Source organism: Natrix helvetica, assembly GCF_964273705.1.
Source record: "Natrix helvetica genome assembly, chromosome: 1".
In the NCBI taxonomy this organism is placed as follows: Eukaryota; Metazoa; Chordata; class Lepidosauria; order Squamata; family Natricidae; genus Natrix; species Natrix helvetica.
In genome coordinates, this window is record NC_138548.1 from 169,826,918 (window position 1) to 169,853,799 (window position 26,882).

At 39.2% G+C, this 26,882-nt stretch overlaps 1 protein-coding gene across 2 annotated transcripts in view; it reads right to left on the reverse strand.

The window, feature by feature from the left end:
* Window positions 1-309: 309 nt before the first annotated feature.
* The window catches only part of CERKL (CERK like autophagy regulator), a 44,520-nt gene continuing 17,947 nt past the window's right edge, over window positions 310-26,882 (reverse strand). For both annotated transcript variants that reach the window (XM_081938336.1, XM_081938337.1), the window contains exons 3-13: window positions 20,227-20,358; window positions 16,862-16,925; window positions 14,660-14,802; window positions 10,475-10,549; window positions 9,857-10,034; window positions 7,357-7,425; window positions 6,610-6,635; window positions 6,427-6,535; window positions 4,721-4,817; window positions 3,153-3,325; window positions 310-1,726 (exon numbers count right to left, since the gene is read on the reverse strand). In XM_081938336.1, coding sequence (XP_081794462.1) covers window positions 1,645-1,726; window positions 3,153-3,325; window positions 4,721-4,817; window positions 6,427-6,535; window positions 6,610-6,635; window positions 7,357-7,425; window positions 9,857-10,034; window positions 10,475-10,549; window positions 14,660-14,802; window positions 16,862-16,925; window positions 20,227-20,358 — 1,148 coding nt within the window. In that variant the 3' untranslated portion in view covers window positions 310-1,644. The remainder of the gene's footprint in view (window positions 1,727-3,152; window positions 3,326-4,720; window positions 4,818-6,426; window positions 6,536-6,609; window positions 6,636-7,356; window positions 7,426-9,856; window positions 10,035-10,474; window positions 10,550-14,659; window positions 14,803-16,861; window positions 16,926-20,226; window positions 20,359-26,882) is intronic.

Consider the following 26,882-nt stretch of genomic DNA (forward strand, 5'->3'; position numbering starts at 1 on the left):
GGTGACCTTGGGACAGTCACTTTCAGCCCTAGGAAGGAGGCAATGACAACCTCCTTCTGAAAAACCTTGCCAAGAAAACTGTCCAGAGAGTCCAAAAACTGGACACAATTAAACAGAAAAAGAATTCTAGCCATATAGCAAGCAGGGAATAGACTTTGTAGCCCAGAGTAATGCACAGATAGTTGTAATAACAATCAAGATATATACTCTATGAGTGAAAGAACAATATTGTGTTTCCAAGATATAATCATCTTGGAAATAGGTGTACTTTTTACAAAACGAAACAATGCAAAGAATTTGGTGCTTTTGCTGGATTTTATTTACGAATGAATTATATAAGGAGCAGGTTTAATATAAGGCCACAATGTACAAATACACTGATTCCTATTTCAAAAACCAGCCAAAATCTGCCAAATGATTGCCAGTAAAACTGTTGACATGTCTAGTTGATGTGCCAACTTCAACTTTTATTTTATTTACTCATATAAAATAATTCAATTCATAGCTAAGTATTTTGTTTTGCTTTAAAGAACAAATTGAAAAACGTTCTTAGTGGCATGCAGCTAAATTTCTATTTCAATTAAAAACTGGGTAATAATTTTATATATTCACCATCCTGTAATTTGTGAATTATTAGAAAGGAGTTTTTAAGATGTTCTAAAAAGGTCAGGTGAATGCCCACTTTAATGTAATGGGTTCATTCATTACAATCAACTACTAGAAGACCTGAACCAAATCTGGAACGCCTGATCGAGAGGCAAAGCTCAGTGACAGAAAACTGGCCGTGTTAAAATGAATTTTCATTTTGTCTTCGGTACAATGCTTTCCAAACTTTTCCCTTCATTACCTCAAAACTCTATCATAAAGGTTTTTGGTTTATTTTTTACCCAATGTAGGTTAACCCCTTTCAATGTATTTAAATGTCCCTGTTGTGATCGGGTAATGGGTTTATGGGTAGTTACCCAAAGGGGGGAGAAAATACTTTGATCCAATTTGGGCAGCAATGCTTTAGTCTTTTGTGGGTCTATGACATAGCACATTCTTGCAGATTGCTAAATTTCCATGAAATACAGTTTGAAAACCCCTGGTATAGTACAGCCAAGTCAGATCATTCCCTGTGTAGAGGACACCATCCACTCGGGGGCAGTCAGTGAATGTTTTCCTCCTTTCATCACTTTGACCTAGCTGTCTAAAGAATGATGGTGCAATTTTAGGGATAAGTACCATCTAGTTTTGTCTGAAAACAATGAAGTTACACACGGTAACCTAAAATCATTTTAAAACTGAAAGAGCCGACTTCCCTGACAGAATAAATGACTTCTACATTATTATTTTTAAATTGGGCAGGTATTGTCCCCTAATTATTTAATATTCCTGAAAAGCTATAGGTGTGCGGTTTGCATACAAAACCCAAAACAGGAATCACAAAATATACTTTCACTTTCACCCGAAGGTGAAAGCGACAACATTTGTCCCGATAAGAAAGTGGGTATTTTCCCACGATTCTGAACTTTGTTCTGAATTGAACCTTGAGATACACAGCATACTTCTAACTTGAATCATCCAGGCTTCCATGTCCTTATGCAATTTTTGTCGTATCAATATGATTGGGGTAGAAAGTAGGTAAGTTTTCATAGATTATTTCTAAATACAACTGCAGGATTCTTTCAGATTATCCAAAATAACAACATTTCCTCCATACAGATTAATCAACTGGGGATGTATCCTGAAAATGAAAGAAACGCAGAAAAATTATGATCATATTACTGCTTTATCTGAAAATGTACTTTTGCTCATGTGTTTTTGAAAAACAACATTCTGTAGATGTATAGAAAAAAAGAAGAAGAAAAATAATTTCCCCTATAGTCCTCTTCACACAAATGGAAATCCAATTTGGGGAAATATTTGTGTGTAATTTATTTGTATAACAAATAAAGTTGAGGGAAATGGAACTGATTCCGCCAAAGCATGGATGTATTGCTGAGTTGCAGAGAGTTTGATTGTTACTTTGTGTGCTTTTATTTTCACTTGTAACTCAAATTATCTTCTGCCACATTTCTCAACTTTTTGACAGGCTCTAAACAGAATGCAGCAAGTACAGGTGGTGCTCGGCTTCCAATAATCAGTGACCACTTAAAGTTACAACAGCACTGAAAAAAGTAACTTATGACTGTTTTTCACAATTGCAACCTTCGCAGCATCCCAGTGGTCATGTGATTAAAATCCAGCTACTTGGCAACTGGTTCATACTTATGGCCATTGCTGTGTTTTACGGTCATGGGATCCCCTTTTGTGACCTTCTGACAAGCAAAGTCAATGGGGAAGCCAGGTTCATTCAACTATCAGGCTACTAACTTAGCAACTGCAGGGATTCACTTAACAAATGAGGCAAGAAGGGTCATAAAAACAGGGCAGAAATGTCTCACTGAAGAATAGAATTTTTGGGTTCAATTGTCATAATTCGAGGATTATCTGCATACATAAAGTCTAACTACAGAATATACTTACCTCCCGATATAACTCCAGATTCCAACCAGCAAGGATATACACAAACACATAGTGTTTGATTTAAAAAACGTATTGATTGGAAAATAGCACTGAGATATTTGTTACCTGACATTAAGCTCTAAACTGACATTTTCAGTATGTGTGTCATAAAGGATTGGCATGCCAGAGTGTCTTGCCTAATCCTGTACACTTTGCAGCTGGATATACTGGCATCAGACAATAAAAACCATAAACACTAAAATTCAAGTCTATAGATTACACATTGTATTTGGGTGTATCTGCTTATATGCAAATATGACATATAAATGTCAGGTAGAGATAGGCATGATTATGTTTTCCCATTACGAGATGCTCTTTGCGTCAAATGTAAGACTTGGCTATGGTCCAAGAAGAGAAGTAGGCCATCATACAGCAGTGGACAGAAAAATATATTACTGTGAAACTTTAAAGGGACAAGCCACTTAAATACTCCTAGATCATCTTAGGGCAAATATCTTTTTGCAAGAATTAGAACCAAACACTGGCTCAATGTGAATTTTCTCATTATCCAGTGTAGAATGTGGAAATTTACCATACAAAATTTATGCTAAACTAAAAGGAATTACCAACACTTTTTGTTCAAACATGACAAAATGTAATCCTACCGGATATGAACTTCTGATGTGCATTCCACTAAATCTCCATCTATATTCCAGGGAAAAGTATTTTCTTCAGAATCTATGTAATTTAGATTATCTGCAGGGATATGTTTCATTCCAATTCTTGGACAGACTTTTACTTCTTCAACAATGTAAGTATCAATAAAAGGAAAGCTGAACTAAAATACAAAGCATAAACAGTTGAAAAGTTTGATATCTGCAAAGGTTTGTCGTATGTCTGCTTCCATTACAGAGTGGAAAAATAATGCTAGAAGACAAAAGAATATATCACTGAACATTTTAGAATTCTTACAGAAAATTTGAATGGGTTTTGGAGAATGGAATTTGCAAAACAAAGTTTCAATTTTAAAAAAAACATTCTACATTTTGCTATGTGATTTTATTTTTTCTGTTGATCCTGCAGCATTGGTAAAATCAAGAAATACAACTTAAATGGTACTCTCACCCAAACACATCTTAGGAAAACATGTATATGCTTAATTCTGCATTGGATGATTGACCTTCCTTAGTTCATCCTTGGATACAAGGCTTATAGTATTGTGTCATTATTGTGAACCATGCTGAATACCCATAAATATCTCCCAATCTATACAAGGATGATCCTTGGTACTTATTAACTTAGTACTATGATACAACCCATTGTGAAAATAGGCTCAGATTCTTCCCACCTCTCCCCCTGCAATCCAAACCAAAAATACTGTGTTGAACAAATGCTGGGTAGAAGTGTTTGCTATCAGATTTTGTATCAATTATCTGAAACGTGTTTACATGATTGTGGTAAACCATAATCTCTTGAGAGTCTCTTGGTTCTTCCTATCACTAGCAGCAACTTCAAAAAATATGGAATATCAAACTTGTTTTCATCACAATATAGCTATCTACATAAAGCAATCCTATAATCAGAAGCCAAGAACAAATCAAGGCTTCTGTTTCGATTTGTTGTGAGAATGATAAGCTGAAGTACTGTACTTGGTTCAGATATCAAAATAAAAAGCCACGGAAATAAATACAATGGTTATCTTGTCACTTCCATTGTCAGGGAGAGCTATACACTGTGTAGGACATGACTAACTGAATATGTGTGTAAGTGAAAATAAAAATAATAAAAACGATCTACAAAACGTAACAAGCCGCCTCTTGCCCTAAATACAGCACACAATATATTTAAATATAGCATTTGGTATTTATTTAAACAATCAGTTTAGAAGATTTGTACTGTAGTACCTCCTGCATATAAGAACCGTTTATAATAAAACTGCAACAGATGGACAGAAATGGGCTAATCTGACTTAGTCTGGTGATCTTCAAAATCAGAAAAAGGTAGGCTAATGTATTCTGACAGGAAGTTTAAGTCTCGTTATAAAAGCATTAAAATCTTATATCATGAATCTTCTTCCACCTTAAATCTTTGTCTGGTTTTATTACATTATCTTTTAAAATGTGATTTTTCCTCCTCCTCCTCTTATTTCTTTCTCTGACTTTTGGTGAATGCAGCTGCTAAGAAAATTTAAATCAAATAATGTCAGGTTGCAAACGCAAGAGTAATCCTTTACCTGGTTTTTCACACTAGCATATCTTTTCAAATGTTTAATGAATTCTTGCCGGGAAGTATTCCTTACAATTATAAGAGCTATGCTTCCATCATCCAATCTAGAAATGAGAACAGTTCGGTTAAGCAGGCATTAAATAATGCAATTAACAATAAATTAATCAGAAGATGATACAGTATAATCAGGAATCTACCTTAATAACCCAAGTAATTCATCTCTGCTTTTAAAAATAAAATAATATCCATTGTCAACCTTAATATTCCCAGAAAATAACTCTATAGATCTGCATATGATAATATTTGTAGATGTAGCTTTTCTCTGGACAATTGGCATATTGGAACAATACCCAATGACTGGTAGGAATTAAGATGCAAGTAGAAGTGTGTCTAGTCCTAGTTTTTTTTTTTTTAACTTTGTAAGATTTCTTTCCCCATCTGTTCAATTGTGTCCAATTCTCAAGATTGCCTGGCAGTTTCTAGGCAAGATTTTTCACAATTGGTTTACCATTGCCTCTTTCTTAGGGCTTTGTGCCTAAAATGGGACTAAAACTCATAATCATCCAGTTTCTAATCTGATTTATTCAGAAGGAACTACAAGTTGTGGAAAATCTTGATATTATACATTTTATCAATTTTTGAGTTGTCTTAGATATCACAAATTGTCCGCCAGGGTATTAACTGAACCCATTCTTTCAGGTTTTGCAGCCAAAACAATGCCAGTGATTGTATAGAATGTATGGAATATTTATTATAATTACTAGTAGTAATATTACCTGTATATTTGTATGAGGGAATCAAAAAAAGATGTGAGGAAAAAAGATATAAGCACAACTGGTATATGTTCCTCAAACAGAGATGGCCAGCATATAAATTTAATAAATAAATAAAAATATTTTATTACATAATTAATTAAAATGTATTCCCTTGCTATTTTCTGTAATCCCAATTTCCTTTGCACAGTTACCCTCATCCATAACATTTAAAGGATGGTGCAGTTTTTAGCCAACCCAAAGTTACACAACTCTTAAGGTTTGCAACTCCAAAGTGGAAACATTAAAAGGCTTCTATTTATTTCATTTTTGAAGGGTTTTTTTGAGCCTTCTTCCCTTATGACTATGACATTTGGAGTTGCTAAAAGCTATACTTAGCGAAGCCAAGAGGGCCACAGATTCTCCCTGCCTGCTGAGGTATTGGTGAATCATAAAATTAACAAGAGTCACAGTAATTTAGCAGCTGAACTAGTTAGTTCATTTAGCAAATATCAATGATCTAAAAAAAGAACAAGGTTGAAATGAAATTCTGGTCTTTCATTGTCAGTTCCTTTTGCTTTTCCTTATGCATGCAGGTTTTCCCTTTAGCACTTATATTTAGCTTTCACAATAACTGAATTTAATCAGTGAAAACCAAAGGTCTAGATTTCCCCATTAACAAAGCCCAAAGGAGATTATTACTTGTGACTACCACTTAAGTCAGACTTCTAAGATAATTTAATCACCATAATTATCCAATGATTATTCTAGATGGATGACCGCATCTGCCTGAACAAAAACTGATTACAATTCCCAAAGATGCAGAATCAACTATCGTTCAATTTTTTTTTCATCATGCTCTCCCAACCCTGAGGTTCTAGATTGCGTGCAATATGAAAAGGCCAAGCTTCTACAAGAAGGTGTTAAGGACATTAGTTTAATTCCACAAATCCTCACTGACCTGGTATTAGGAGCCAAGCCTCTTGGTGCCACTGAACAGAGACAAGGGATCGCCATAATGCTCACATTCAGGAAGTGACCCTCGAATCTCTGCCACTCATCTCTGCGGTCTAAATATAACATATTGTATTAACTTCAAGTAACCCTAACAATGTTGAATGAATGATTAAACTTGCAGACTTACCTGGTTTAAGTCCCCCTTCCTTCCTTCTAAAAATAATAACAAATTAAAAGTCACTAAAGGATGACTAAATAAATAAATCACAGCTTGCTTGTCGTGTTGTGAAAATAAACATCTAACACTGAATTAAAGCAACATTGTCTTTATGAAAGAACAGCTTTAAATCCTGTATTCATTACCTAATTTGAAAGTTCACTTCATTGTTGAAGTAAACATCATTATTTTTTATTCATGTTTTAGACAAAATATACTACCATAATGGAAAACTACTTACAGCACAATAAAATCTAAATGAAACGTGACTCCCTAATATTTCCTTCAGGTATATTAAATTGGTCCTTTTAGGGAAACATAGAATGCAGAATGCAATCTAACAAACATTAGCAAATTAGTTAAATGATACCATTCCCCCCCCCCCAAATAAGACAGGGTCTTTTTTTTCTTTTGACCCCCCCCCCGAAATAAGCACTTGCCCTTATTTGGGGGGAAGTCTTATTATTTTTGAGGTGCAGGAGGCAGAGAGCATGGTCACCTCATGGCTGCTGCCGTATTGCAATATTTTCAGGGAGGACATTTTTGAGGCAGGGCTTATTTTAGCACATGTGCTCAAAAGCCCGACTGGGCTTATTATCCAGGGAGGGCTTATTTTCAGGGAAACAGGGTATGAACCTTCATAGTTAAATTAATCAGAATTAATATTATGGACAAAATAAAGTTTGGCATTCATTAACCTCTCACTAGTTTACTTACCTATCATTTTCTTGTGCATCTTGCTGTAGATGCTTCAATGAGAGGAATGATATTTCACAATCTTCTGGTCTACAGACAGAACAAGATTTAGTTTCAAAGAAAAAAATATACAAAATTAATATCAAGGCTAAATATTGAACGGTATGTTACAGAGTTTATACTAGAATAACTGCAGGAACAGAAAATATGAATCCTGTTTGAATAAAGTATTGAGAGACAAACTAAATCCTCAAAAGAATGAATGAAAAATGAATGTAAGAAAAGAAGAATTTGAAGTTGCATGGAATAGACTGAACTATGTCCTACTGAACAGAAATATGAAAAAGAACACTTGGTAAAATAAAGACATGAAAGGGGCTATGGATGAAAAATTAAGCAAGTAAGAAAATAACTTCCAAAAGACAGTGGAAAAGAATGGAGTCTAAGAGAGCAAGGAACAGTAAAAATAAATAAATAAAAGAGACAGAAAAATACAGAACAATTTTAATTCTTTTTAATGGAAACATCTCAATGTGCTAAACAAAGAGCTCCTGGCAGAATAAATGTAAAACTAATTTCATTCTATTTAATCATTTTTGATATTTAAGTAAAGTAATGGCAAAATAATATTTTAAAGAGAGTGACATACTGAAGAGGGGGGTTGAAATAAATGCTACATTAATGCTTAAAAATGGTTTAAAGGAAATAATACACTGAAAAATTATAAGGCATTAATGTTTTTCATACAACAGGAAAAAGAGTAAGAGTTTTCAGAGGAAAAAAGTATGGGAGGATTTTTTGCTAAGTGTCCCTGAGAAAGTATTTAGAAGAATTCTGATTGAAAAAGTATAAGGTGGGATAGTGAGAAAATTTCGGGAATGCAGCGTGCCTCTATGTTATCCATCAGGCCAGAATTGTATTCTTTAGCAAATAATTAAAAACACTGTACGAATGTTAAAAAGGGAAGTTTGTATATTCGCTAATTTACAGAAAGTGCATGGTAAACTGAATAATCTTGAAATATACAATATTTTTCAAGAACTATACAATGGAAATAAATAAATATGTGAGAACAAATGGAATGCTTAGTGAATGATTCAACAATGATCAAAGAGTAAGACAAGGATGCAGAATAATCTGTTATTTAATATATTTATGGATAAATGTACAACAAACGCCTGTATGTTAATGTTAGAGATGTTGTTGATATAAAGTTGATGCTGAACTGTGGCCTGGAAACACAAATGATTTGCAGAAAATACTAGACAGGTTATATTATGCAATCAGGGGTGATGGATCCAAAAATGAATAAACTAAAGACCAAAGCTCTCATGTATAGAATAAATACTTGTTAAAAGTGGCTAAAATGACTTTATATAAAAATGTGTTTCTGCCTACTTTGTTCTACAGAAGTAAAAGAATAGTCACGGCAGAATAAAGCATTTTAAAAATCAGCAAGTAGGCAATTAAAAAGTGTATATGGTGAAAGAAGTAAAGTTATTAAATAGGAATTGACAAGATCCTTTAAGGGGAGGGAAGGAGACGATTGAAGAAAAGGCAACCATTTTCTGAATGTGGGGGAAGGAAGGATGGGCTGCAGAGAAAAGTATGGAGTGATATAGTAAATAGTACTGTAAACTACATTTAGTTAGAATTCCTTTTCTTTTTTCTTAACTCCTGCCTTTAATTTCTTTAGCTCACTACTTCTCACTCTACATAACTGCACTTACTGAAAAGGGAAGAGTGTGATGGGCATGAACGGACAGATGGGTATAGAATTACTCCTTAACATTAGCCATTAACTTGTGTGGCAGAGACTCTTGTAGACAGAGAGGTAAAGAACTGACTAGCGAGTAACAAACTCTCCAAGATATAGGGAACGTATACTGACATTTATTCTTCCCAATCCCTTGAGCGGGTTGAAAACAAAGAGATCCAACCTCATCAGTCCAAACTAATAACTCACAGTGACGGTCAAAATAAAATATCTAACCAAGAAACTAAGTGAATCTGACAGCAGCAGTTTGAGGATTGTTCACCTGCTCTCACACCAGCAGTGCCATTATTGGAAACGGCCTCTGGTCCCTTCTTTCTCTCTCTCTAAGTAAGGCTTTCCAGCATGAGGAACCAGCCCTCTTCCCTCTGCCTGGGTGGTGGGCTGAGTCCCAGCCAGGAAGCACAGAAGGGTGGGGGAGTTTGTTTATGGAGGGCCGATAATCCAGCAGGTGCTTTCTCTGTAGGCTTCTCTTTGCCATCCTCCGGCATCTGCCATCTCCCTCAACCTTCTTCTCCTCCAACCCTCCCCCCCTCCCTCTTTTCTTCAGAGCAGCCTTATGCTTAGCAGACACTGAATCTCTAGGCACTTTGGTTTCCTCACAAGAAGTCTGCTGTTTTCTCTTCACCCCAATGTAAAAATTGTCTCTTTAGATTTTGGGGAATTGCTAAAACTAGAATGCAAATAATCTAATTTGTATAGCATAATTACGCACTTAAAAATAGCCCTATTTCGAATTCAACTTACCTGAGGCTTGCTAGAGTCTTGATTACAGCAAAATCTTTGCGCTGATTTGGTGGAATCCAGCGATGCTTTTCAGCCAAGGCTAGAGTCCTTGATCCAAAGCCAAACATAGAAGAGAATCCAAAGCGAAGTAGCTTGATAGGGCTACTGAAGGTGCACATATCCACTGACTTTTGATGCCCTAATATTGTAGCATTAATACAAACATGCGTATACATATGTATATGTACATTTTATAAGTGGACTCATTTCCTAACACTATTGTATGTTAATTGCAAAGGGGCAGGAGGATCAAAATCCTAGAACACAATTTTGTACAAGACACAAGAGCGCATTCCTGTGTTTATAAAAGTTAAAAGGAGTGTGCCTTGGAGTGTGCCTCCAAGGGACAGCACTTAAATGGGACACACACTTCGTCAACGAAACAGTACCCAATACAATTGTCACATTGCAATAAATTAAAAATAAATTCCAGAAAGCATGTTCCATCCCACAGAAGATCTGAATCATAATTTTGACAAATGTTAGATAGAATCCGGTTTATTCCATGTACAAAAATCAAGACCAGTGGATATTTATTATTCTATTCCTTTCTAAAAATTTCAGGTGTACAATACTTACCCAATATTATATGCAATGTTGCTGTTTGTGTATGTTGGATTCCATTCAGAGTATGTGCCAAAATATTGGTGGAACCTGTAAAGAGAGCATAACTAAAAAATATTCATGGATGAATTCTCCAAATCAGCATGAAGAATTGTTAAACAAAATTTACAAATGTAGAATGATCTCCAAATTAGAGTAAAGAGAGATTTAATAAACTATAGTTAGCTTCTGTTTGGAAACACACATTTACAACATTGGCACAGTTGTAAACTCAACAATCAGATTAGGTTTATTGACCATATCTTTTCTCAATCTTGAGCATTTAATTCAAGTGAGGATCCAACAATTTAAAAGGTAACATTGAACTCATTCTTCATTTATATCTTGATTTTGCAGATGGCACTATTAAGAACTATTATTCCATTTCTGCACTAACTGAACCAATGAAATGCAATAGATTTGGTTTTCCTGATTTTTAAATAATTAGTTGATAAGATTTTTTTTCTTCTAGTTAAAATTCTAGTCTCTTAATGAGACTAAATAGAATAATGATTTTGCTTAGTATACAAATAAGAGTGCTTAATAATCTCAGGATAATTGTACTGAAGGAGTTCCTATTTGAGTTTTGGATTCAGTAAACTATGTTGGCAAGACCCAAGAATTCCCAATTTAAGCAATTTTGTCTATTTATTGGTTTGACATATTGCACTAAGTGAGCCAGCTATTGTTCACCAATTAAACAAATAACACCTTATTGTGATGTATGAACAAAGTATTTGTACTTCTGATTCAAACCCTACATAATTATTTCATGTATTTTTCTTCCCTCAGCGAAGTTTGAGAATTATACATTACTAAATATTCCTTGACCTATTGAGTTATCTTATATTATCTAACTTACCTAACAGAGAAACAAAATCATCATAGGTGGGCAAAAAAGCAATTGGAACCAAGGGACTTTTACCTTCCTGCCAGCTTCCCCATTGAGTTTCCTTGTGGAAAGTTGTGGAAAGAATTGGAAATCCTTCCTTCCTTCCTTTCCTTTCCTTCTCTTCCCTTCCCTCCTTCCCTCCCCTTCCTTCCCTCTGCCCTCCCATTCCTGTCAGCTTCCCCATTTGTTTTGCTTGTGAGAAACTTGTCTTTCCCTTATAATACCACATTTCACACATTTAAATTTTACAGGAACAAGAGTTTTAGTAGTGCATCCGTTCTATTTATCATTACAATGACTATTTTCTTCATTAACTTTTATTTGGTATTGAAAAGATATTGGTATATAATAAATGTTGACCAAATATTTACAGTTGCAAGTTTTGACAGGTGACTGAAAGTAAAGAGGCAGCAGAAGTAGCCCGCAGTGGTTAGGGTGCAGTACTGCAGGCTACTTCCGCTGCCTGCTAGCTGCCTGCAATTTGGCTGTTTGAATCTCCCCAGGCTTAAGGTTGACTCAGCCTTCCATTCTTCTGAGGTAAAATGAGGACCCAAATTGTTGAGGGGCAATGTGCTGACTCTGTCAACCGTTTAGAGAGGGCTGTAAAGCACTATGAAGCGGTATGTGAGTCTAAGTGCTATTGCTATGCTATTACTCCTTTGGAGAATTAAAATTTCCTATTTCCCTAGTGGCGGCTCTGGGTAGCAATATTAAGAACTACCTATTAATAGCTATCATAGAAATATTTAAATTGTGGCATATTTTTTTTCTCACACCTTGTTCCAAACACATATTTCAAGAAGTGATAAGAATCTACAATCTTTTCTGCTTAACACTAATATTAACTTGCTAACCAATTTTCATTCCCAAAGAATACCAAACAGCAAGAATAAAGACAAAAGTATCTATAGTTTACGCAAAGCATGACTGATAAGGTACCAGACAGAAATTGTGAAGGGAAATGTCCTTGGAAATATAAGCACTCCTGCAGAACAATTAACTTAATTAACCAGACATCATGAATATTCATAAGTCTGTTAATGTGTCCCTCATCCAAATAGATAAATGTGATGTAATGACTTCCTAGTCATGCATATCTAAGAGTCTCATGAAAACTGCACCAACATTGTGATGTTTTGCCCAAGCCATAATGGAAGCTAAGTCTCATAACAATATTTTACACTCCACAAATTAATTGGAAGCAGAAATACATTGCAAATGACTGATTTAAGACTGTAAGATTATATAGTCAATATATAAATTTCTTTTGTTTTATAGCAATTACATTCCTTTCCCCTTGTCTTTCTAAGTTTTTTCACTCCTTATTCAAATAAGTCTATTGTGTTCCTTAGCTATCATTCATATTCATATTATATGTGAATAAAAGCTAAGGAACTAAATAGAGAAATAAACACAATTGTAATATAATAATTACAGCCATCCTTCATCTGATCTCTTTTATTTTGTCCATATTATAAATTATATACTATAAATTTATAGCATAAATTTAGATCTCAAACTCATACAGAAACATATTTGCCTAAATAAGTATGATGTATGTGAGGATATACATATTGGAAACAACAATATACACTCCCTGTTACAATTTAGGAAATGGGTCACATAAAACACCTTCCTTAAAATTCTATTCTTACAGTTAAACTCAGATTTAGTCATTTAAGTTTTGCAAAAATATATGAAACAAACAAAGGTCCATACAGAGAGTAGTAAGAACAGCTGAGACGATTATAGGAAGCTTGCTTCCCATTAGTCAAGATACTGCTTATAAGCACCATGGTATAAGAGCTAGAAGTATTGTTACAGACCCCAAACACCCACTTCAAGGTCTGTTTCTGTTGTTTGCCTGTGGGAGGAGGTTTCAAAGTATCTCTACCAGGACTACTAGATCCTGTAACCTCCCAAGATTCTTTTTTTTTTTTTGCCATGTATATGTATACATCTGAACTAGACTGTGTTGTTTCTCTGTGTCATATATGTGTGTGTATGTAGGTATATGCATAATGGTTATCTTTTGAGAGCTGAATGCAACAAAATTTCATTTTAATGTATGCTATTAGTCTACATTTAAAGTGACAATAAGGAATTCCATTCCATTCCCAATTCCCATTTTCTATTTCTATTCCAAACAATTTTCAATAGGGAAAAAACCCTACTTTATAGTCTTTGGACTATAAGACTACGGCCGATATATTATACCTTCACTAAATTTAAAACAAACTTAAAAATTAAGACATGTACTATGTGCAACAAACTTTTAAAATTCTACCTCCTTCTAGCCTGACAAAAGTGAGAGAGAGCTTTTATTTCTGTGACAGATCTAAAATGACACAAAATTTCTCACTCACTCCTGATACACCTCTACTTAAAATACCAGTAACTAAAAAAACATTAAAGAACAGAGAGTAAAATGCTGGAAAAACGCCATCTCGTTCTAGCAGCTAGCTAGACCAATTTTCTACCAGCTACAATCAGGGTGTTTGATCAGTCACTTTCTTTCTTTCTTATAATTTACATAATTCCATGTTTCTCACCTACCAACCACTTTATTCCTACTCAGAAAATACCATTATTTATCATCTGGAAGTGCACAAAACAGAGAAAGACGTGTATCATTTCCAGGAACACTGTTTTCTTTTCATCATAATCTACTCCAGAGAGCTTTAGTCTTTCAGAGAAGATCTGGTGACATGTAGGGAAAAGGAAGAAAGAATGGCATTCTTCCCTTTGTGTTAACATTTTCCTTTTGAACGGATGAAGTAGCACATAAACATTGACTCTAAATAACTGTTATATTTGATGAGTGATATGAATTATCTGATCCCTAATGATAGATTAGGCTACAGAGGGACCTTCTCACTCCGTTATCATCTCTATGCACATAGATCTCTCAACAATTAACCAAGATGATTCAGGTTTGCTATCTTTTCAGCATTGTTCATTAAACGACATAGGGACCAGTCCATTTGCTATACAGTACTTCCATAAATGGTTCTTAAATTAAAGGCAAGGACTGATTTTATAGGAACAATAATTAAATGTGTGAGAATGACAAAGAAAATGATTCCCGCAGCTAAAGACTACTGGATTAACAAGATAAAACATGTATCATGGGTTCATCATAAGCAAAGGGTACAACAATAACAGCAAAACAATACGTATTTTTAAAAAATAATGATATCTATTATAAAATCTAGTAGAGATTCTTATTCATGCAACCTTCTTCATATTAACAATGCATGTACTCTCACCTGCTGGTATTATCCCAAGTGGAAGTTGTGATTTGACTGGTACAAGTGCATTGTCACAGTTCTTTCCAGCATCCATCTGGGCTCTAACCAAAAGACCATGAGCAATCTCACTGACAGTGCCATCTCCACCAACACAAACCACCCTACAAAATAATTAAATAATACACGTAAGACAATTTAGAGTCAAGCTTTAGATATTATTAGAAATTTATTATCTTTTCCAGATAGCTTATTAGCCAGGTTTAATGTTTATCTCTACAGAGAAAATAACTTCCACCTTTTTCTTTTAAAAAGAATAACTGTTTCCTCCTTTGCAATCCTTTTTCCCATTTTTTCCCACCATCAATCTGCATTGCATCCTAATAATGAATTATATAAAATATCATTCTCATTGTAATTAAAAATCCATCTCGTTTGTAGCTAATTAATTTTTCAAAAACTCATCATTATTAAATATTTGTAAAAAAAAGCATGAATTCTATCAGATGAAATGCCTTAGACAATATGTCAAATAAGATATATTTTTAGTAAGATAACTTTCTGGCCTCTTTTATTTCTGGAACAATTTTCCTTTTCATAATTTGCCAAAAGGGCATGCAAACTGTATGGCACACTACTGAAAACATTTGCAGATCTAAGCAGATGATAATATAAATGAGAAGGAGTCAGATTATGTCCGCCTTTCACTTCTGCAGACACTTGCTGCATTTTTTTGTGAACTAAGTTCTAATATAGGTGTCCACTACCAGGCTGTGGCCTATTCGGAATTGGGCTGCATGAGTAGCTAGCTGGAGCATGCCCATACACACTCATGTACATGCGCAGCAGCCCGCCACTCACGCCGGCCCACCACTCATGCAAGGGCTGCATGCACACTGGTCTCCCACTCACACAGTCCAGTTGCCCCCCTCAGCCAGGCTGCCAAGCCGCAAAGGTTGGGGACTGCTGCTCTAATACGTTGTTCAAAAGACTTTGTAATTCTTCTCAGGAGAATATTTGATGTAATTCTTTTTGCATACTAGAACTTCTGTATCAAAAATTGGTTTCTAACCAATTATGACTTATAATAGTGACTACATGGGGACATTCATGTGAGCCCACTGTTATTATTGCATGTGCTTTTAACATTGCATTTTATTACTATAAATTACTTTGGGAGAACTTCTGCTCTTAAAAGCCAAGTTAAGGCAGAATGCAGAATGTCATCTAGTGCCTCTGTTTAAGGTGGGCATCATTCTAATGGAGAAGGATGGCTAAGATGACCCCAACTCCTTAGTAGCTCTGATGCTAATCCTAGATAGGATTGCTTTCTCCCTCAACATGCAGAGCAACAGCTTAAGGGTCTCCCACATTCGTAGCTCTTATCTGACTACTGGATAGATTCTTTGCCAGGCTTCAATGGCTACATCAATTGCAGTCTTTGTTAGAGGAGGATAAGGCCCTAACAACAAGTCCCTCAGGATTTCAAGATTGCATTACCTGGGGCGGCTTCTGAAGACTACCAATATAGGTAGTCCTTGACTTACAACTAGTGTCTTAGCAACCAATCCAAGTTATGATGGACCTTCCAAAAGGCACTTATAACCCAGGTCCAAAATTCTGAAGGCTGATTGTTTTTGATGAAGCCCTATAGAGGCTGAATCCACAATATCTATGAAAAGTCCATTCTGAATGAAATGTTTCTGTCCCGTGTGATTAGCCCAGGAAGGCATGCTCTGTGGCTTCTCCCCTAGGAATGTCAAGAGGATGACAGGCCAAAGCAGGCAAACTCTGTGGGAGCCCTGACTCTTTGGAACAACTTATCTGGTCCCCATACTTCCAAATTATCAGGAAAGCTATAAAAATTGTGTTTTCCTTCAAGCCTTTAGGGTGAGAGATGTCTTTCTTGCATGTTCTTTTAAATTTAGGTTTTATTACACTTTACTAAATTGTTCTATGGTAGTATAATTTTATGAGACACACAGAGTCTGCGTAATTTGAACAGGGTATAAGCAAAGAGACAAATGCACACATTCCACAAATTACATACTGGGATTCAAACTTGAGCTGTTTTAACTGCGTAATATGTAAAAACAGCCCAGGTTCAAATCCCAGCAAGGGTATTGCTAGCTGATGAGAGCGAAATAGCTTGTTCTTTAGCCTTTTGCTCAAAGTAACAGCATCCTTACAGTAAGAAGACGAAGGTTTTTAAAAAATTCTTACCCATGGAAAGAATTTAGATCACATTCCTTGAGCAGTGTAACAGCATGACCTTCATATTTAGTAACTATGTAAAAAGAAAGACCATAATTCATTGTAAAACTAAAACAATTAATGCCCATTTAAACAGTATTGAACTTCTTAAAGGTAGATAAGTCTTAGAAGATCCAATCTAGGTCAGTCATCGGGTGGTTTCTTCCAACTACTTCTTCCAAAATTAGAATTTTCTTACTGAAATGTTGAAAATTTGAACTGACAAACTTTCTCAGATAATGAGTTCAATTTAACTCCTGTAATATATTAGAAAACATATATCTAAATTAAAAGAATCCTAAGACATTAAAAGCTTCCATGATAAATACAACTTTTTGCACCTGCCTCTTGTTTGTGGACCTTTTTTGTTCTTTTATAACAAGAAAAAATAGAAACAGTTTTATTACATATAATCCCATTATCTTAGTTATTAGCATATAAAATAAATCTTTGCCTCAATTTGAACAAATATGGAAAGAATAAAGCTGGGAACCTAATAACAAAATAATATAACCTAAGAAGCTGAGGGATCACATACACATCAGAATCTGTGGCCTCAGAGGAAATGAATTTTTAAAAGTATATTGCTGCTGTTGGTTGCTATTATGTGCAGTACAATAAACACCAGCAAATAAAGAATAAAGTGGCATAATGCAGATGGTATAAAGTATTATCACCACATGTACAATTTTCTGGGCCATGGTTGCCAGAAGAGGCAGCCCAGCTGTATCCACTCATCAAAGGTTTCTGGTGACTGATACGACAATTCCAGATGAATTTTTTGTGTGTGTAGCAATGTACATTACTATATCCACGATTACATTAATATTTCATGCTTAGCTGTCTTTGGTGTAGTATGTTCCATCGGTTCCAGGGCTTTTGTAGATGCTTAAATTCACTGGATAAATGATGCACCACTGTAAAATCCCAACGTTAATGGGCTTTAATATTTTTAGTTGCTATACTTTAATAAATTTAATAATTGAATATTATTTATTTTTATAGCTCACCTAATTCATTATAGTAAGTAAAAATGTTCTTAAGGGTTAGGAAACAAATTACTGTATAAAATAACATCAATTAAATTATGCATGTGTCACACCATATCCAAACCTTAAAGGTCAGAGTAATACTGTGCAAATCCCAGAAGCAGCACATTGTCTCTGCATACTTCAAACTTGAGGAGCTGAATTGATAGAACATTGAAATAACAATACAGTGATTTTATGTATCACTGGGATACATAAACATTGAGAAGATATATTCATAGCTCAGCCCCAACCTTCCAATTACCTGTATGTATGCACCATCAAATAAGTGTTGATTCCTGGCAACTGCCTTGACTAGTCCCTGCAGTGATCTTGGCAAGATTTTTGCCATTGCTTGTTTCCAGGAGCCCAGAGAGAGAGATTGGTCCAAGGTCACTCACCCATTCTAACCTAGTGCCTAACTATGACATCAAACTGGCTTAGTTGCCTAGATAACAGAACTTAATGGATATAGTAGACTGGATGATACACTCCAATCTATTGACTACTGAATAATTAATATAACAAAGGCATACATCCTTTTCTCTTGCTGAATCAAAGAGAAGAAATAGGAAGCAATACAAAGCAAAGAATTTTTGACTGCAATAAGATAGAATATGCTGGAACATGATGCTTTGTTGCACTTTAAAATACAAGTCCATTTTAGTAGTGCAATAAGATGATTTGAAGTATTTGTTCTTTTTTCAACTCCCTGCTTTGTTTTTGCATATGAAGCAGGAAATATTGTTAATTTTAATTATGACTCATCCTAGGGGAAGCTCCAGGAAGTAAAAGTAATCAAGTCTGCCAAAGCTAAACTGCCTGGACTACAAAGCGTCAGAATTGAGTTATTTCCATGGTTGCATGCTTTACAAAGTTCTAAACCAACATTTATTATAATCTAGTTAACCCTAGAACTACAAAAATAATAATTATTGTATTCTAGTTAACATATTTTTATTGTATAATGCACTCAAATATGTGAAAAAGAATTATTTTAAATTATGTTTAAGTAGTCCACTTTTCTGTTTATTTTTTGGAAGAATATATTCCTGTGTGATTGTCAATGTATGATTATCAAATTATACAGTTGCAAAAATAACTAGTTCAATAAACCTGAAGTCCTTGTAATTTGTTGAATTCTCCTGGAGGAGTGCTAGCCAATAAACTCAGCAGTATTCCTTGAATTATTATTACATATCACCGAATTTTAATATATGGCATATATTTAATGTGAACATCTCAGTTTAAAAAAATTAATTCACTTCTACTTTAAAACTAGTAATTTTATCCACTACAATAGATTAAATCAGCTGTAACATGAGACACACCATTTTTGAACCAAGGTATCTCAAAGGGACTAACTTACAGAATGTGTCCAAAACCTAGGACCCGTGACCCCCAAATGAATGAAATTTAGACACGTGGCTGCTTTAGTGCTGCTGCTTTAGTCACATGATCATTTTCAACGTTCCACAACAATTTCCCAGCCCCTCACACAATCCCTCACTTCCTCCCCATCCAACTACAGCCAGAGGTGGTATTCAGCCGGTTCTCTCCGGTTCGAGCAAACCAGTAGCGGTGGCTGTAGGAGGCTCTGCCCATCCACCCTGATGTAATGCGTGAGCACTGCGCACACATGCACTCACATTTGTAGGGAAGGTTAGTGAATCCCACCGCTGACTACAGCCACTTACCTTCCTGATGAGAAGGGAAGGGAGGGAGGAAGAGGGAGAAAGGAATCCCTTCACACCATTCCCAATGTATGCCATCCACCCAACTGCCCCCAGAGGGAGGCAGGAAGGGAAGATTTCCAATGCTGTCTGCCAGCTTCCTACATGATACTTCAATGGGGAAGCTGGCAGGAAGTCAGAAATTGCTTCCACTCCCGCTGCTTTTTTACCCACCTGTGGTCACTCTGCTTCTCTGTTTATGTAAGGAAATATCTCTGATGACCCAAAGGAACATGGCTTGTCTAATATTCAATAAATATTGAAAGCCAACATCGTATTTCCAAAATGAAAATATTTAAAACAAAATTAGCAAAGGGACTTCCATAAAACACCAGCCCCATCTCTGATAAGCAATGTGCTCTGTTCAATAGGGGGACGAACTTGTACCTCTGGATTGACAGGCTGCTTTCCTACTATTGGTATTATCATTTCCTCTCCCAAAATACCGTAAGCCCTAGAAAATTCAGTAGGACATACTTTGTCACAGCCTGTCCACTGAAACACAAATATCTCCAGTATTAGTGAGACATGCAATGTACTAATGGATTAAACCGAAGTCTCTAAAGCATCTTACCAGTAACGTCAGTCATGATGTCAGCCAGTTTGAAGAGGGGAGCAACTTGCTCATAATAAATCCGAGTAGCTTCTTTTTTATGGCTAGTTGGATTGATAAATACTTTTAATGACTTTGGCCGATTTGGAAACCCTAAAATCAAACAAATGTCACAGCACAGTTGGTAACAGTAGTATAGTTTCATGGATAACAGGCAGATATTTATGCATTTTTGCAACCACACAGCTTTCAGAGTTTTTCATAACCATGGCAGGGGGAGGGAGCCAGCATGCTCATTACTTATATCCAACTCCAATATAATCCTGCTACAACTAGAGCACTGACCCACTTGTGGGTTTGTAGCTGACAATACCTACTTTAAGTGAGTCACCATCAAGAGCATTATGCAGCTATAATAAAAAAAAGATTTTAGGTCACAGTTCAAACCTGAAAGAGGGAGAGTGATATATTGAGAAGAGAATTGTCTCCTGGGAGAATAAGAGGAAGTGCCTCTCAGCAAGGATTTGATAATAGTACTCCTTCACAGTTGGTGTAGAGATTTGATACTACAATTTTCAGGATTTGCAGATTATGTATCATGCCACACAGAAGGAGCAGGTGCAAAAGAAATCTGCCCTTGATTAAAAGTTTAAAAAAGGGCACAAAACAAAAGGATATGCAAAAATCAAACCAATTTCATTCATATTTGAAATAAAATTTGAGATTATTTTCCTATTTCGTTTTTTAAAAATAAACTATTAATTATCTTTTATCTCAAAACTAATTCCATTCATCACAAATTCTATTCATATTTATTTCTGGTGGGATTTCACAAAAGCAAAAGGACATTTCTTCTGCAGTATAAAAGTTGACTTTCCAATTGAACCATCCTAACCCAGGGAAAAAAAAACACCACAGAAGTAAACAAAGAAGCTGCAATGAAACAATTTCTTCTCTTTTGTACTATAATTTTAATAATACAGGACTATTACAGTTCAACCAAAGTAAAATTGGGAGTCATGAAAAAAAAAAGCTGCCCAAGAAGAATAGACATGTTCATATTCACATTTTTTAAATGTTGAAATTGTTGATTCATGTACAATAAGTTCTGAGAAAGCAATCTTTCTCAGCTACCATGCCTTCCAATTGTGCAGACCTGCCCCGGATTGTCACGGCCTGCTGTGCTAGCTGGGAACATCTAGGAGTGACGGTTCATACATATCTAGAAGTCTATACAGGGAAAGATTGTGTCAAGGGCATGTAATTGGCACAGTTTATTCTTCTATACACAAATGTTGTTGCGTTCTGGCTACCTGTTCTTCTCCAAGCATTTCTCTGAAAAGATACACTGCTAAGTGCACTGAACTATCCAGTATATACCACAGTGTTTATGTAATCCAAAGTTCATAATTCACTTTTATTAATTGCCAGGACAAGTTATAGATGTATAAGAAACTGTAGCCTTAGAATTATGAGAGGAAGTGATATGACAAAGAAATTAAATCCGGTACTGAAAGTAATGCAGCATATCTAGATGCTTTCCCTGCTATTTAACTTGAATTCTATACTGTTTTTTGTCCAGCCTGTTGAGTACTGTTGAGCCTGGCCAGCAGAGGGCGTTCAGGGAAGCCCTCTGATTGGTCCAGGCGCGCGCTCCAGCCGGCGGGAGAATTGACAAGTTCTTATTGGTTCGCCGTCTGACAGCTGTTAGTATAAATAGCTGTCAGACGGCTCGCGTTCTGTTCGTTCCTGTCAGCCTGTTCTAGTTAATAAATCCGTTGAACTGACAGCTGCCTCAGTCTCCTCAATACGAATCTAACACTGGCGACAAGGACGGGCGACACGGACCCATACGTAGTGCCTCCAATGGCCACTAACGCCGCTTTCTCGCCGTTCCGACCAGAGGCTGAGGCTTGGGAAGCGTTCCTCGAATGCTTCGAGTGCTTCCTTATAGCCCATGACCTTATCAGCCTCTCACAAGAGCGTAAACGCGGCATCTTCCTAAATTACTGCGGGCCGGAGATGTTCGCCATGGCACGGGCCCTTGCTGCACCTGAACCTGCCCACTCACTGCCATGGGATGAACTGATGCTTCGCCTCAAACATCATTACGAGCCCGCGCCATCTCGCTTTGCCCGGCAGCAATATTTCCATCGCTGTATACAGAAGGAGGGCCAGACGATCGCCCAATATGTTGCTGCACTCCGCGCAGAGGCGAGCCTTTGCGAATTCAGCGACCTCGAAGAGGCGCTGCTCGAACAATTCATTTATGGGCTCTGCGACATCAAGCTACATCGCCGCATTTTGGCTCGACCCGAGCTCACCTTGAAGATTGCGGTAGACGATGCCAGAGCCTACGAAATGGCTGATCAATCCACCCCGGATTTCAGCCACCTCAGCTGCCTACGTGCCGCCTTCACCATACGCAGCAACCCCTGCCACCTATGCTCCTTCTACTGCCTCCTCGTTCCGCACCGAGGTCGATCAGACCATCGACCGCCTGCAGTCGCTGTCTACCAGGGATGGACGTCCTTGCCTCAGCTGTGGCGGCCGCCACCTCCGCTCCCAATGCCGCTCTCTGCCACCAATGCGGCAGGAAGGGACACCTGGCCGCCATGTGCCGCTCCGCGCCTCCTGACCGTCGTTCTCCACAGCAACCTCCTCAGCCGCCCCGTGCTCCAGCCCATTTGCCTACCCGTCGCCAAAACTCCCTCAGCGTTGGCGACCCCACCGCAGCGTTCCCAGAATGGCTGGTTGACTCGGCCTCTTCCTCTGCGGAGGGCCGAGGTAAGCTGCATCTCCCCATTTTCATCGAGTGAGTGCCTACCTCAATGGAGGTGGACACGGGATCAGCTGGATCCATCATGTCCTGGGACACCTTCCACTCCTTGCTGCCAGCAGTCCGGCGCACCTCCCTTGCTTCCCCAGACTGTCGCCTCCGTGACTATCAGGGGAACCCCATTGACTTACTAGGATGTGGCACGTTTAACATAACCTACGGCTCCCGAAATGCCATTCTACCCCTCCTAATTGTAAAAAACCCTCTATCCTCATTGTTAGGGTTGGATTGGTTTAGGGCGCTAGGACTCTCCATCGCTGGGGTACACTCTCTCCTACCCTCTCCTCTTCCCACCTCTACTTCTCTTTCTTCCCTCCTTACCGAATTTGCTGATGTCTTCGATCCCTCCCTCGGCTGCTACACCGGCTCCCCCATTTCTCTTAACCTCGACCCCTCCATCGCACCCATCCGCCTAAAAGCCCGCCGCCTGCCGCTGGCTCTTAAAGCCAAGGTGGACGCGGAGCTTGATAAGCTCCTCAGCCAGGGCATCCTGGAACCTGTGGATTTCTCCCCATGGGAGACGCCAATAGTTGTGCCCTTAAAGTCCGACGGATCCATAAGGATCTGCGCGGACTTTAAGTCAACTTTGAACAAGGCCTTGCAAGCGCACCCCTACCCTGTGCCCGTGGTGCAGCATGTACTGCATTCACTAGGCAATGGGCGCATTTTCGCCAAGCTAGATCTTGCGCAGGCGTATCAGCAACTGCCCGTGGACGAGCCCACCGCGCTTGTGCAGACAATAGTTACCCACCGCGGGGCATTCAAATGCCGCCGCTTGCAGTTCGGCGTCAGTGTCGCCCCGGGAATCTTTCAAGGGTTAATGGAGCGCCTGCTCCATGCCATTCCCGGGGTCACACCGTACTTCGACGATGTATTAATTGCAGCCCCCGACGCAGTGGGGCTCGTTAAGACGTTGCGCGTTGTCCTGCAGCGCTTCCGCGCTGCGGGGCTACACTTAAAAGCCACCAAATGTCAACTAGGGGTTCCTGCCGTAACCTTTCTAGGCTACCGCATTGATGCTGAAGGCATCCACCCCGACCCTACCAAACTGGAAGCCATCTTAGCTGCCCCCCCACCTACCAGCAAGGCTGAGCTACAAGTCTTCCTGGGGCTACTCAATTTCTATGCCTCCTTCATTCCCCACAAAGCCTCCCTGGCCGAACCCCTCCACCGCCTTCTAGACTCCTCAGCCCCGTGGAGTTGGACTAGCTGCGAGGCGCAGGCGCTCGCGGCTGTCAAACGCTCCCTCACAGCTCCTCCAGTCCTCGCCCAATACGACGAGTCCCTTCCGCTGACCTTAGTCTGTGACGCCTCTCCTTTTGGGGTGGGCGCCGTCCTTAGCCATGCATTCCCTGATGGCTCTGAACGTCCCATAGCGTTTTACTCCCGCACCTTATCAAAGGCTGAGCGCAATTACAGCCAGCTTGATAAGGAGGCGCTGGCTGCCGTTGCGGGGGTAAAACGCTTCCACCACTACCTCTATGGACGGCCCTTCTCTCTCGTGACCGACCATAAGCCACTCCTCGGCATCATTGCCGGGGACCGCCCCACCCCACCCCCCATTTTGTCCTCCGCATGTCACGCTGGGTGGAATTCCTTTCCTCCTATTCCTACACCCTTTCTTATAAGCCCGGCGGCCACATAGCCCATGCAGACGCCTTGAGCCGCTGCCCCCCTCCCTCTTCCTATTGAAGACCCGGCTCCAACGCACGCGGTCTCCCTCATTGCTGACCTCTCCCTGCCTATGTCCGTCACGGACATAGCTCAGGCGTCCCGCTCCGACCCCGTAATCCTCCACGCTATGGCCGCCGTAACTCGCAGATGGACGGCCTGCTCTGCAGACCCCCTCCTCCTGCCCTTCTTCCGCCGTCGTTTGGAGCTGTCCGTCATGCAGGATTGCCTTCTCTGGGACTCCCGCGTCGTCATTCCTTCTTCGCTATGCAGCGCTGTACTGTCTCGCCTCCATGACGGCCACCCAGGCATCGTCCGTATGAAGGCTCTTGGACGCGGATATGTCTGGTGGCCGTCCATGGACGCAGACATCACCACCTACGTTCAGGGCTGCTCTGCCTGCCAGCGTGTGCAAGCTGCCCCTCCTACCTCTCCACCCCGGGAATGGGAGCGACCTATGGCCCCATGGAGTCGATTGCATATCGACTTCATGGGTCCTCTTGATGGTCACTCCTTCCTTGTCATTGTGGATGCCTGGTCGAAATGGGTTGAGCTCTTCCCTATGACCAGCACCACCTCTGCGGCCACTATCCGCGTCCTTAATGCCCTCTTCACCACTCACGGGCTGCCCGATGTTATCGTTTCCGATAACGGGCCCCAATTCTCTTCTTCTGAATTCCTCTCCTTCCTCGCATCCCTAGGCATTCGCCATGCCCCCATCTCGCCTTACCACCCTGCCAGCAATAGCCTGGCAGAACGGGCCGTGCGATCCGCAAAGGATGCTTTTGCCCGTATGTCTGCACTGCCGTGGCCCGAACGCATCCACACCTACCTCCGTTCCCAACACACTACCCCTTGTTCCTCCACGGGCAAAGCCCCCTCTGAACTATTAATGGGCCGCCGCCTCAGATCTACGTTGGACCGCCTTCATCCCCTCTTTTCTTCCCCTCCTTTTAACAGGGCCCTGTTCTTACAGGGTCCTCCTCAACGATGGGAGATATTGGCGGCGGCATCTAGACCTGCTGCGGCGGCGACCGGCAGAAGATCCAGCAAACACAACCAGCGGACTGAAACAACCAGGCCCTAGCAACGCCGCCTGCCGGCCCGACCGTGCACAAAAACCTATCTCCAAGTCCGTGCAATGCTTCCCCGGTGTGCTGGGTTCCTTACCTGCTCCGTTGAGTTCCTTCCAGGGGGTTGGGCCTGCCGGAGCCGCTCCTCCGGCGCTTCGTCACAAGGGCGGAGCCGACACTCCTTCCACCTCGGACAATGCGCCATCTTTGCTTAAGCGTTCTCAGCGCGTGCGCAGACGCCCAGGCTACCTTGACGATTACGCATGCGCAATCCGGGGGAAAGGGGTGTTGAGTACTGTTGAGCCTGGCCAGCAGAGGGCGTTCAGGGAAGCCCTCTGATTGGTCCAGGCGCGCGCTCCAGCCGGCGGGAGAATTGACAAGTTCTTATTGGTTCGCCGTCTGACAGCTGTTAGTATAAATAGCTGTCAGACGGCTCGCGTTCTGTTCGTTCCTGTCAGCCTGTTCTAGTTAATAAATCCGTTGAACTGACAGCTGCCTCAGTCTCCTCAATACGAATCTAACACAGCCACTACTTGAAATTGTGTCCAATTCATTAATCTTTTGTTTGAATTTTTGTTTAAAAGTATCACCATTGCACCCTTCTTCAATTTGGATGGATGTGATGAAAAACGATCCTAACTTGAGAACCTACTGTAACCTAAAAAATTTAAGAAATTCTAGTTCAATCATTAATATACTTACCATAATATATTACAGGTAGTTTTCAATTTACGGGCTTACAATTAAGCCCAAAATTTCCATTGCTAAGCAAGGCAGTTGTTCAGTGAGTTGTGCCCCATTTTATCATAGTTAATGATAAAAGCAAATCACTGCAATTGTTTATTTATTTATTAAATTTATATTGCTGCCTATTCGCACATGGCGACTCAAGGCGGCTTACAAAATATAAAACCTCATTTAAAATGATAAGGCTAATAAAAAAGAATCAAAGGCTTTCCTGAAGCATGCGGAGGGCACAAAACAGCCCAACGTGCCTCCCAGAAGTCTGGAGGCTTCAGTGAGGCCTGCATACATGCGTGGGGGGGTATGTGCATGCGCAGGGGGAGGGCATTACATTATGGGTGTGGGCACAT